The sequence below is a fragment of the Oncorhynchus gorbuscha genome, linkage group LG18 (assembly GCF_021184085.1).
Source record: "Oncorhynchus gorbuscha isolate QuinsamMale2020 ecotype Even-year linkage group LG18, OgorEven_v1.0, whole genome shotgun sequence".
Taxonomy (NCBI): Eukaryota; Metazoa; Chordata; class Actinopteri; order Salmoniformes; family Salmonidae; genus Oncorhynchus; species Oncorhynchus gorbuscha.
In genome coordinates, this window is record NC_060190.1 from 30,656,219 (window position 1) to 30,668,558 (window position 12,340).

The 12,340-nt window shown below is 41.8% G+C and overlaps 1 protein-coding gene across 1 annotated transcript in view; it reads left to right on the forward strand.

Moving 5' to 3' along the window:
- Positions 1-594: 594 nt before the first annotated feature.
- LOC124002541 (serine/threonine-protein phosphatase 4 regulatory subunit 1-like) overlaps positions 595-12,340 on the forward strand; it is a 46,341-nt gene continuing 34,595 nt past the window's right edge. Inside the window, exons 1-11 of the mRNA XM_046310009.1 lie at positions 595-780; positions 1,726-1,770; positions 2,355-2,484; positions 3,146-3,252; positions 3,582-3,724; positions 5,010-5,156; positions 5,910-6,017; positions 6,557-6,622; positions 7,105-7,263; positions 7,481-7,605; positions 7,752-8,218. Of these exons, the coding sequence (XP_046165965.1) occupies positions 774-780; positions 1,726-1,770; positions 2,355-2,484; positions 3,146-3,252; positions 3,582-3,724; positions 5,010-5,156; positions 5,910-6,017; positions 6,557-6,622; positions 7,105-7,263; positions 7,481-7,605; positions 7,752-8,218 (1,504 nt within the window). The 5' untranslated portion in view covers positions 595-773. The remainder of the gene's footprint in view (positions 781-1,725; positions 1,771-2,354; positions 2,485-3,145; positions 3,253-3,581; positions 3,725-5,009; positions 5,157-5,909; positions 6,018-6,556; positions 6,623-7,104; positions 7,264-7,480; positions 7,606-7,751; positions 8,219-12,340) is intronic.

Below are 12,340 nucleotides of genomic sequence, written 5' to 3' on the forward strand. Positions count from 1 at the left end.
GTGATCCACACATGCGTTTGAAAATCACCGCACCAGTTCAAACACCGCCTTAGAACCTCACTGAAGAAGACGCATCGCCTTCGCCCAATCCGTATTAGTCCAAATAATCAATGACGAAATCCCCAAACCAGGAACTACTGCTGCTCGTAATCACATAATTCTACGTGAGTTTTGAAAGAGTCTCGTTTAATTCACCTGTCCACGAGAGATTAGACATATTGCAATCTGAATGAACAGAGAATCGATAGTTCAGTCACGTGAATACAAATAAGATTGGCTTACCCCAAGAAGGCACATTTTTAACTCTCTCTGCGCCATATCGATCTCCAAATTAATAGAACGTTAATGAACATTCCAACCACGTGACTGATTGCTAGCTAGCAGATGTTTCAGTTACTGGCAAATAACTTCATCAAATAAAATACCGCTCGAAACAAATACAAAGTAAGTCCTCAACTTGGGAACGTTAAAACTCATTGATATAATTTGCCATATGTTGATTAATGTAGCTAAGAAGGTATAAAATAATACCGCATCGACTCCATCTTGAACTACGATCAAATGTGTCACGTGACAGTTATGTTTATTTTTGGTTTGGAAATATAGCAATGAGGCCATTATGTTCGTTGCAATAATCATGAAGTAGATTCCGTCAAAATTAAATTATCGTTGATGAACACACACAAAAAAAACATCAGGAAGTACTTTCAGGAAGTAGTTTTGCTTACGTTGAGTGACAGCCCACACGGTAGCTCGTCAAGCAGATAATCAAGATGGCAGGTAATGTGGCTGTCATAATAACATCTATTCGAAACTTGAACAAAATAGTTGTTGTAAAAGTATTTTCTCAACAGTTTAATGTATTGGTATGTCATTTCTGGTTGTGTGTGTTGTTTTCGATCAATTACAATACCTTGGCAGCAAGCTGGGTTTTTAAGCGAAAATGCTAGCTCGTTAGCTATAGCTAACTGTTAGCTAATGTCGGCTAACTCTGCTTTCTAGCTAGCCAGTTATATTATTTCTAACTGTATGCTTGTTGTTGACAACACTGACACTGCAAATGTTGTTTCTAGGTATTGGTTGTAGGTATGATGTATTTTGTAGTAGGTCTAGCTACTAGCTGGGTAGGTAGCCGATGTTAGTTAACCTTAGTTAAATATGTCAGGTAGATTTGCTTTCAAGCCTAAGCTAGTTAGCTACGTTAGCCGGTTGACCTAGCAAGCTAGCCTCTACGCCGATAGCTTTGCATACCAAATCCAGCTCAAAACCAAAACAAAGACCTATAGTAACGTTAGCTAGCAAGTTACCTTGTGATTTGGCAACCTTATATACAGTAGCTTGCTAGCAATGTTAACGTTTGTTCGATCATTTCCTTGGCTGAAACAGCATAAACAAGTGTTGTTATGGGACGGATTTGTTTTTTAGTTATAGAATTAGCCCAGAAATGTCCCTATGTTATATTTTGGCCGCTAGCCACTGCACTCTGTGGTCTTACTTATTACCACTGGATTAGGCTAAAGTTAGCTAGCTAGATGTCTCCCTAGCTTCAACCAAATCAAGCGTATTAACTAGCTAACGTTAGATCATTGAGGCACTTGGCCATTTTCTCCTACATAGTAACAGTTGACTCTCTGATCCCCAGGGAGTGATGTAACTATATAATGACTGACGGTATGTTGATAACATATTTGTAAAAGCAGTACTCTACACCATTCCATGTTGCAGGTCTGTCTTTATATTTTGAAGATGGTCATGATGATTTGGATGACTGTGAGTATTCCCCCTCCATCAATATGTTTCAAACGCCATGTTCAATTCTTGTGTAGTTCATGTAGAAAGAGTTACTGAGACTAGGAAACATATGATGCAGGCTGTTGTGACACCTTCCACAGTTTGAAGCTTTTAGGGAGCCTGCAGTTTCTGGTTGACCCTGTTCATCCACATGAAGTGTAACACTTAACAGTCACCCCCTAACATTATATGTCAGATGCCTCCCCCTGGGTTCAGGCAAGCTATTATTAGCAATATAGACCATATATTCCTCTTGTTTAGGGCAATTAAACAACATACTAGACCCCCTTACACAGGGCTTTCACATAGCCTACCAATTTTGTAACTGAAATAGACAGCGGTCACTTTTTCACTTGCTTACTCAGGTTAAAAGTCTTACTACTTGTGCCCGGATCACTTCAAAGTTCACTTATACCAATATGATAATTGCAACACGGAGCTTATTTTGACAGCAGTGGTTCCTTGTTGAAATTAATGTGCTTACTTACCTGATCTCCTCACTCACTAACTTAATCTCGAACAATTCTGATTGATTCTGAATTTGTGATTTTCAACCTGGACAGTTGGGTTCGATGACTATGGATCAGAGTGTGACGGAATTCGGATCACAGCTTTCCTGGATGCAGGGCAGGACAATCTCACCCCCCTGGGGAGACTAGAAAAATATGCCTTCAGTGAAAACGTCTTCAACAGGTAAGACTGAATATGATGACGCACTTGGATACATGCCACAGGGAAGCAATAGGAAATATTTAGAGATAATGTGATGTTCAAGATGACTGACATTTGTTTTTGCAATGTTTGACCACAATACAGTGTTGACTGAAAACTTCTGGTTCTATGTGTTCTTGTGAATTCAACAGACCTGCGTTCATGGCTTGGCATGGCGAGAAATAACAAATTATGTTGGGGCGTTAGTGAATGGGCTGAGTGAAGGCCAGGCATTCGGTACTGCCAGGTCTCTCACTCACACTGCATCAAGACATGAACTTGTTAGGGACCACTCTTGTTAAGACGGGCCTGGTTTGACCTAAGTGTTTCTGATGTGGGTTCTTGCTTTCTGCCCATTGAAAGATAAAAGCTTGCCAGATGCCCTCAGTGGTTTTAAAGACCTCAGTATGTGCTTTTGGCATAGCTTGTGCACATCGCCTCTGCAAACCTTTAACAGCACCCCATCAACAGCCCTCCATTGCCCCCAGTTGAATTCAACTCATGGAAAGGCTGTTTTCATGCTCTGCTTGTTGAGTTCAAGTCCTCAGTCGGGTGATTTCCAAGTTTGTGAGTTATGGGCCATTATGCTGCTTTGGCTAGATGTTGGCACAGACATTAACTTGGGGCTTGTGTTGCTTTCTAGGCAGATCGTGGCACGCGGGCTGCTTGATGTGCTTCGAGAGTTCAGTGACAATGAGAATGACTTTATTAGTGTCATGGAGACAGTTGCCCGAATGTCAGAAGACGGAGGTAGATGTTTGTTTTTTAAAAATCTGTCCCTGATATTATCTCATTATTTTACAATTGTCATTTGTTTGTGAGATTGGGGTCAATTCCATTCCAATTGCGGTCACTGGAATTGGACATGGAAGGTTAGCTATCAATTGGAGTGCAATTGAATCATTGAATTGACATTTACATTTCTGAATTGATCCCCAAATTGACATTTATGTGCAATTGACCCCAAACCGCTAATGCAAAATAAATTGTATTGTTAGGACTTTTTTTTATGCATGTTTGTGACCATCATCTCCCTATGTGTGTGTCTGTGTCATCTTCGTGCATGTGCATGTCCTCAGAGCCCACAGTGCGCGCCGAGCTGATGGAGCAGGTGCCCAACATCGCCATGTTCCTGCACGAGAGCCAGCCCAACTTCCCAGCAGCCTTCTCCAGATACCTAGTGCCCATTGTGGTGCGCTATCTCACAGACCCCAATAACCAGGTAGGAACAAATGACTCCCACTCTAACTGCAAACGATGGACCACAACGGAATGTTGATATCATCTTAAGCAGTTAAGACATTTCTGGATCCCTGTTCCTGTCATTTGTGTTTTTGGATTATAAAGGTTGATTGTTAGGGCTAAATGTAATTCAACAAGTTAAACGCAACATGCAAGAATATCAAAGATTTCACAGAATTACAGTTCATATGAGGAAATCAGTCAAAATGAAATGCATTCATAAGGCCTTAATCTATGGATTTCACATGACTGGGAATACAGATCTGCATCTGCAAATAATACCGTTTTTGCACTATTGGTTTGAGCCTGTAAGTAAGCATTCCACTGTAAGGTCTACACCTGTTGTATTTGGAGCACGTGACAAATTAACATTGAGTTGATCTGTTGGTCACAAATACCCTAAAGGTAAAGGGTCTCAGGATCTCGTCACAATATTTCTGTGCATTCAAATTGACATCGATAAAATGCATTTGTTCGTTTTCCATAGCTTATGCCTGCCCTTATCATAACCACACAGCCACCATGGAACTCTCTGTTCACAACGTTGGACATACTGCCAAATAATCTAAAATGATGTTGGAGGAGGGTTATGGTAGAGAAATGAATGTTCAATACTCTGGCAACAGCTCTGGTGGTCATTCCTGTCGTCAGCATGTCAGTTGCACACTCCCTCAACTTGAGACACCTTTGGCATTTGCACATTTTAGAGTGGCCGTTTATTGTCCCCAGCACAAGGGTAATGATCATGCTGTTTAATCAGCTTCTTGATATGCCACACCTGTCAGGTGGATGGATTAACTTGGTAAAGGAGTAATGTTCACTAACAGGGATGTAAACACATTTTTGCACAACATTTTAGCAAAATAAGCTTTTTGTGCGTATGGAGAATTTCTGGCATCTTTTCGTTCAGCTCATGAAACATGGGACCAACACTTTATATATTTTTTCAGTGTAGTTAATGTTCGTTTTAACTTGTTAGCATATTTGCAAACAGTGTCTGTCATTTTGCTATTAGTTTGTTATTATTATAGTAATAGAGGCCCAATGGTTCTTTTAGCTCCCCTTGTGTGCTATGCCGGTAATGCCGTAAATGCTGGAATAAGAGAACGATGGAATGACAATATGAAAATCTGCATACATTCCAAGCCTAGAAACAAATGTGTGCAGTACAATAACCGCTAGCCCGGAACTGTCTGGATTTCCAGGCTCAACAAACACTTTATTGTAAAGATGTCTGTACTGACAGATGTCGTCTTTTCCCTAAGGTGCGGAAGACCAGTCAGGCGGCCCTGCTAGTGCTGTTAGAGCAGGGGCTCATCTGCAAGGGCGACATGGAGACCAAAGTGTGTCCTGTTTTACTAGACCTCACCGAACCCAGCAGTGACGATGACTACAAGATAGAGGCCGTCGCGGTAAGATTGCTTTGGGTTTATTGATTCAAGCTCACATTTTGATTTAGTTCACTGAAACTGAAGAACTGCAGAATTTACTTTAAGTAAATGTAATGTAAAATGCACTCTGAGCGCAACCAGAACCACTAATCTCGCCAGTATCCATTGATCATTGTTTGTAATCCCTGTTTGTCTTTATGTCCTGTAGTCTGTTACCATGTTTTTCTTTAAGTGTGTGTTTTTCCCCCTAACTTTGATAAAGATATAACAAGCAAAAAGACATACAGGGTATAAAGATGAAAGATTAGTGGTTCTGAGCCATAATACCAAAAACAAATGTCAAAACAAAAAGGATATAGGCTGATCTCAAGAAAGAGGATAGTTGTTAGTGGACCCTAGCCAAAATATTTAGGTCAATATGAGATCAATACAGCTGCAGGGGATGGGCAGTGGCTAGACAAGTCTGCATTAATCCATGGTCACTAGCAGTACCATATGTGTAATAGAGGCTTTTATTTTTTTGTAACCTTGACAAGTGCAATCGTGTTGTTTTTTTAGAACCAAGCAATGTGTGTCCTTTATGCTTAAAACCATAGGGTGAAGTTGACACTAGATGCTGATCTTTGGTCAGTTTTAGTAATTTCCCACTAATGGTTAAGGTTAGGATTGGGGAAGGGAGATCTGTACCTAGGGAAAACTTCATCCTCGATCCCCTGTGGATTCCGTTACAATAGCATTGATTCCCGTGTCCTCTTCTCTCTCCTTGTTCTGTAGATCATGTGTAAGCTGGTAACCATGCTGAGCAAAGACACAGTGGAGCACCTGCTGCTGCTGCGCTTCTGTGAGCTGTGCAGTGATGCCAGGCTCTTCCAAGTCCGCAAGGTGAACACACACACACATCTCTGTATCCAACTTGAACCCGCAGAAAACATGCTCCCACATTACATCACACTTTTGACAATAAACATTGCACACTGTTTATGGTAGTCGCTAAAGGATTGTGTTTCCCATCTCGATTCATCCAACATTTTTCACAAACTAAATCATTGCAGTTGCCCAAGAAGGTGTTTTGTGATTCAGTATGAAGGCCTACAGTAATGTTGTTTTCTGTTTGGATTTTTAATCCTCTCGTGAAGTTGGTGCCAGTTGGGAAGTTGTAGTTGGGTGTAGGAAAGGGAGGATTTTATTTGAGCCCCTGTGGATTTCCCTGAGTTTGTGATGCCTGTAATGTGCCTCAAAGACTGTCCCCCAATGATGCCCACTTTGTACTGTTGTATTGGAATAAATAGTCTGTAAGACTGACATGTATAAACATTTTATTGGATAAAACATTCAGCAAAAAATGTCTGGTACTCCAGAATTTGTGAGCCACAAAAAGGTTACATGAACAACTGTTTTTTATTATTACTCTTTTCCTTCAGGTTTGTGCAGCCAATTTCGGAGAGTTCTGTTCCATTGTGGGTCAGGATGCCACAGAGAAACTACTGGTGAGAAACACTAGAATGTTTGTTTATTTCCTCCTCACAATCTCAAAGATATGTACATGCCTATCATTACACAACATACTGTTGTGGTGTTGGTCGTAAATTACTGGTGGTTTTACTGCCATTGTGTTTTTCACATTCCTTAAAGGAAAATTCCACCCAAAAAACGATCTTGGTATTTGTTTCATTAGCCCATTGTTGACCAAAGTCCCAAAATGTTTTTCTTACGTTAACAATAGGCTAATGAAACCAATACCAAGAGTTTTCCTTTAACATATGTTCATTAGGACACATCGTAGCAAAAAGTTAACAGCTAAAATATATTTGAATTTCACTTTGTAGTTAGGGAAGTGGGGTATATTCATTAAGGAAGCCAACTGAATGAAACTGGGAGGGATCTACCTGAATTTGACAGATGAGAAACTTGTTTGCTACAGTCTCCACTAATGAATACATCCCTGGTAATCATTATCTTTTGTCACCAGATGTCCAAGTTCTTTGACCTGTGCTCGGATAGCCTGTGGGGCATCCGGAAGGCGTGTGCAGAGTGCTTCATGATCGTCTCCAACTCCACCTCCCCAGGAGTGCGACGCACTAAACTGTCCCCCCTCTTCATCAGCCTCATCAGTGACCAGTCTCGCTGGGTAAGAGCCTACGCCAGACGCACACATATAAACACCATGCTATTCTGGTGATGTTTGTATGAAACATATTTTCTGCGAGAATGGCCTTAAATTACAATGACAAGTAATTCTCTTGATAATGAATTGATGGTGAACATCCTAGAGATGCATATGAATTATGTGTGTGTTAGTATGTTCTATTCAATGATGTGGTAAACATACTCTCTTGACTCTCCAGGTGCGCCAGGCTGCCTTTCAGTCTCTGGGACGCTTCATCTCCACCTTTGCCAACCCCTCCAGCACAGGCCTCTACTTCAAAGAGGACGGCACACTACTGGAGGTCCCCAGGTGTCCATTTGACAGGTTAGTGTTAGGGTTTGACTCAGGGGCCGAAAACAATATTCAAGATGGACCATATTAGTAAAATGTAACAACTTTTTATGTGTAAAACAATGTTTGTAATTGAAAAGGGAAATTAAGGGGGCTCTCTGGTTGGCTCTCTGTTTCAGAGATTCCCCCCTCAGTATAGAGTCCTCCATGCGCTGCTCCTTCAACGGCCCCACAGAGAGACCCTCGCACCCGCCCATCAACCAAGATGGCCGCTCCACCCCAACTCTAGAATGCATGTCCGGGGGAGACCGCGGTAGCGACTCCACACACACTCCTCCCCGAGGCCGACACGAAGTCCAGGAACGCAACAACAACCCTCCCACAAACAACGAGGAGACGGAACAAACGGACGAGAATTTTAACTCTTTCCACTACTGGAGGCCTCCGTTACCGGATATCAGCGAGGAGCTGGAGATGTTGAAGGACCAGGTTCCTCTGCAGAACCAGATGGTGGGAATTAAAGAGGGAGAGAAGGAGGAGATAGAGGCAAAGGAAGAGATGGCTAGTCTGAAGCCAGTCACCAGCTCTCAGATCCAGAAGGTGTTGGACTGCCTCCAGCCCCACATGGATGACCCCGATGCACAAGGTGAGGGTTGAGGAAAGCATCTCTTCAAAGGTTTTTAATAAAGTCATTTTTTCATTATAATTGGTGCAATAATTAAGAACAAAGTGTTGAATGGTGACACAATGGGCTGGATATCATCCACCATCACAGCATTATTTGACTCAGTGATCTTAGTGGAACTGACAGCAATTTAGCAACATAAAATCATATACACCCCCAGGAAGAATGACACCTTTAAATAATTTGAAGCAAGCACTTCAATATTGACATTTTCAGGTTTTCATACTATCATCGATTGTTTGGAAATGATGTAGAGTAAGGCATTTTTGAAAATTCTATAGTAATAGAGTGGGAGAGCGGCCGTGCGTTTGGACAGTTGATAGAGACTGCAGTAAATAAAAACCAGGACCGGACTCTACACAGACCTACAGTGCCTTGCGAAAGTATTCGGCCCCCTTGAACTTTGCGACCTTTTGCCAAATTTCAGGCTTCAAACAAAGATAAAAACTGTATTTTTTTGTGTAGAATCAACAAGAAGTGGGACACAATCATGAAGTGGAACGACATTTATTGGATATTTCAAACTTTTTTAACAAATCAAAAACTGAAAAATTGGGCGTGCAAAATTATTCAGCCCCCTTAAGTTAATACTTTGTAGCGCCACCTTTTGCTGCGATTACAGCTGTAAGTCGCTTGGGGTATGTCTATCAGTTTTGCACATCGAGAGACTGACAATTTTTCCCATTCCTCCTTGCAAAACAGCTCGAGCTCAGTGAGGTTGGATGGAGAGCATTTGTGAACAGCAGTTTTCAGTTCTTTCCACAGATTCTCGATTGGATTCAGGTCTGGACTTTGACTTGGCCATTCTAACACCTGGATATGTTTATTTTTGAACCATTCCATTGTAGATTTATGTTTTGGATCATTGTCTTGTTGGAAGACAAATCTCCGTCCCAGTCTCAGGTCTTTTGCAGACTCCATCAGGTTTTCTTCCAGAATGGTCCTGTATTTGGCTCCATCTTCCCATCAATTTTAAACATCTTCCCTGTCCCTGCTGAAGAAAAGCAGGCGCAAACCATGATGCTGCCACCACCATGTTTGACAGTGGGGATGGTGTGTTCAAACTTTTAAACGACACTTTTTATGGATATCTTTAAGAAATGGCTTTCTTCTTGCCACTCTTCCATAAAGGCCAGATTTGTGCAATATCCGACTGATTGTTGTCCTATGGACAGAGTCTCCCACCTCAGCTGTAGATCTCTGCAGTTCATCCAGAGTGATCATGGGCCTCTTGGCTGCATCTCTGATCAGTCTTCTCCTTGTATGAGCTGAAAGTTTAGAGGGACGGCCAGGTCTTGGTAGATTTGCAGTTGTCTGATACTCCTTCCATTTCAATATTATCGCTTTCACAGTGCTCCTTGGGATGTTTAAAGCTTGGGAAATCTTTTTGTATCCAAATCCGGCTTTAAACTTCTTCACAACAGTATCTCAGACCTGCCTGGTGTGTTCCTTGTTCTTCATGATGCTCTCTGCGCTTTTAACAGACCTCTGAGACTATCACAGTGCAGGTGCATTTATATGGAGACTTGATTACACACAGGTGGATTGTATTTATCATCATTAGTCATTTAGGTCAACATTGGATCATTCAGAGATCCTCACTGAACTTCTGGAGAGAGTTTGCTGCACTGAAAGTAAAGGGGCTGAATAATTTAGCACGCCCAATTTTTTTAGTTTTTGATTTGTTAAAGTTTGAAATATCCAATAAATGTCGTTCCACTTCATGATTGTGTCCCACTTCTTGTTGATTCTACACAAAAAAAATAGTTTTTTATCTTTGTTTGAAGCCTGAAATTTGGCAAAAGGTCGCAAAGTTCAAGGGGGCCGAATACTTTCGCAAGGCACTGTATATGCAAATAAGCCATACAAGCCTACCATCATTCTCTTTGAACTGGACTGCATGTTTACGGGCAGTAGCAACAGCGCGACTTTAGATCGTTAGAAAGCATTTGCCAAAAGCCATAAAATAAACCTGAAAGGATTTCTGCAAATATGTATATACCACAGGAGTCCTCCTATATTTGAGACAAGGCTGAGTGTAGCCCACAAATCTCCACTGCACGAGCCCGAGGGGACGTAACACCGGACATGAAGATCACGTCGGTGACTCAACCCACTCAAGTGATACACCACTCCTAGGGGCGGCATGGAAGAGCAATAGTAAGCCAGTGAGGCAGAATTCCGGTGGAGGGAGGAGCCGGCCAGGCAGAGACAGCAAGGGCACTTCGTTGCTCCAGTTCCTTGCCGTTCACTTTCTCACCCCTGGGCCAGACTACACTCAATCACAAGACTCACTGAAGAGAGGAGTCTTCAATAAAGACTTAAAGGTTGAGACCGAGTCTGCGTCTCTCGCATGGATAGGCAGAACATTCCATAAAAATGGAGCTCTATAGGAGAAAAACCTGCCTCCAGCTGTTTGCTTAGAACTTATAGGGACAATAATGAGGTCTGCATCTTGTGACCGTAGCGTACCTGTAGGTATGTATGGTAAGACCAAATCGGAGCGATGGGTAGTAGCAAGCCCATGTAATGCTTTGTAGGTTAGCAGTAAAACCTTGAAATCAGCCCTTGCCTTAACATCACTGGTGTACAATAGTTTGAAGTCGGAAGTTTACATACACTTAAGTTGGAGTCATCAAAACTACTTTTTCAACCACTCCACAAATTTTGGTTCGTACATCTACTTTGCATGTCACAAGTAATTTTCCCAACCATTGTTTAGACTGATTATTTCACTGTATCACAATTCCAGTGGATCTGAAGTTTACATACACTAAGTTGACTGTGCCTTTAAACCGCTTGGAAAATTCCAGAAAATTATGTCATGGCTTTAGAAGCATCTGATAGGCTAATTGACGTCATTTGAGTCATTTGGAGGTGTACCTGTGGATGTATTTCAAGGCCTACCTTCAAACTCAGTGCTTGACAAACTTTGCTTGACATCATAGGAAAATCGAAAGAAATCAGCCCAGGAGGACCCCAGTGGGAAAAAAATGTAGACCTCCACAAGTCTGGTTCATCCTTGGGAGCAATTTCCAAATGCCTGAAGGTATCACGTTCATCTGTACAAACAATAGTATGCAAGTATAAACACCATGGGACCACGCAGCCGTCATACCGCTCAGGAAGGAGACTGGTTCTGTCTCCTAGAGATGAAGGTACTTTGGTGCGAAAAGTGCAAATAAATCCCGGAACAGCAAAGGACCATGTGAAGATGCTGGAGGAAACTGGTGCAAAAGTATCTATATCCACAGTAAAACAAGTCCTATATTGACATAACCTGAAAGGCCGCAACGCAAGGAAGAAACCACTGCTCCAAAATCGTCATAAAAAAGCCAGACAGTTTGTTACCGGGGACAAAGATCATACATTTTGGAGAAATGTCCTCTGGTCTGATGAAACCACAATAGAACTGTTTGGCCATAATGACCATCGTTATGTCTGGAGGAAAGGGGGAGGCTTGCAAGCTGAAGAACACCATCCCAACTGTGAAGCACGGGGGTGGCAGCGTTATGTTGTGGGGATGCTTTGCTGCAGGAGAGACTGGTGCACTTCACAAAAAAGATGGCATCATGAGTTGGAAAATTATGTGGATATATTGAAGCAACATCTCAAGATACCAAGTTAAAGCTTGGTTGCTAATGGGTCTTCCAAATGGACAATGACCCCAAGCATACTTCCAAAGTTGTGGCAAAATGACCTAAGGACAACGTCAATCCTATAGAAATTGTGGACAAAACTGAATAAGCATGTGCGAGCAAGGAGGCCTACAAACCTGACTCAGTTACAGCAGCTCTGTCAGGAGGAATGGGCCACAATTCACCCAATTTATTGTGGAAGGCTACCCAAAACATTTGACCCATGTTAAACAATTTAAAGGCAATGCTACCAAATACTAATTGAGTGTATGTAAACTTCTGACCCACTGGGAATTTGATGAAAGAAATGCTGAAATAAATTACTCTTATTCTGACATTTCACATTCTTAAAATAAAGTGGTGATCCTAACTGACCTAAAACTGCATTTTTACTAGGATTAAATGTCAGGAATTGTGAAACACTTACACCGTAGCCAAATAAGCT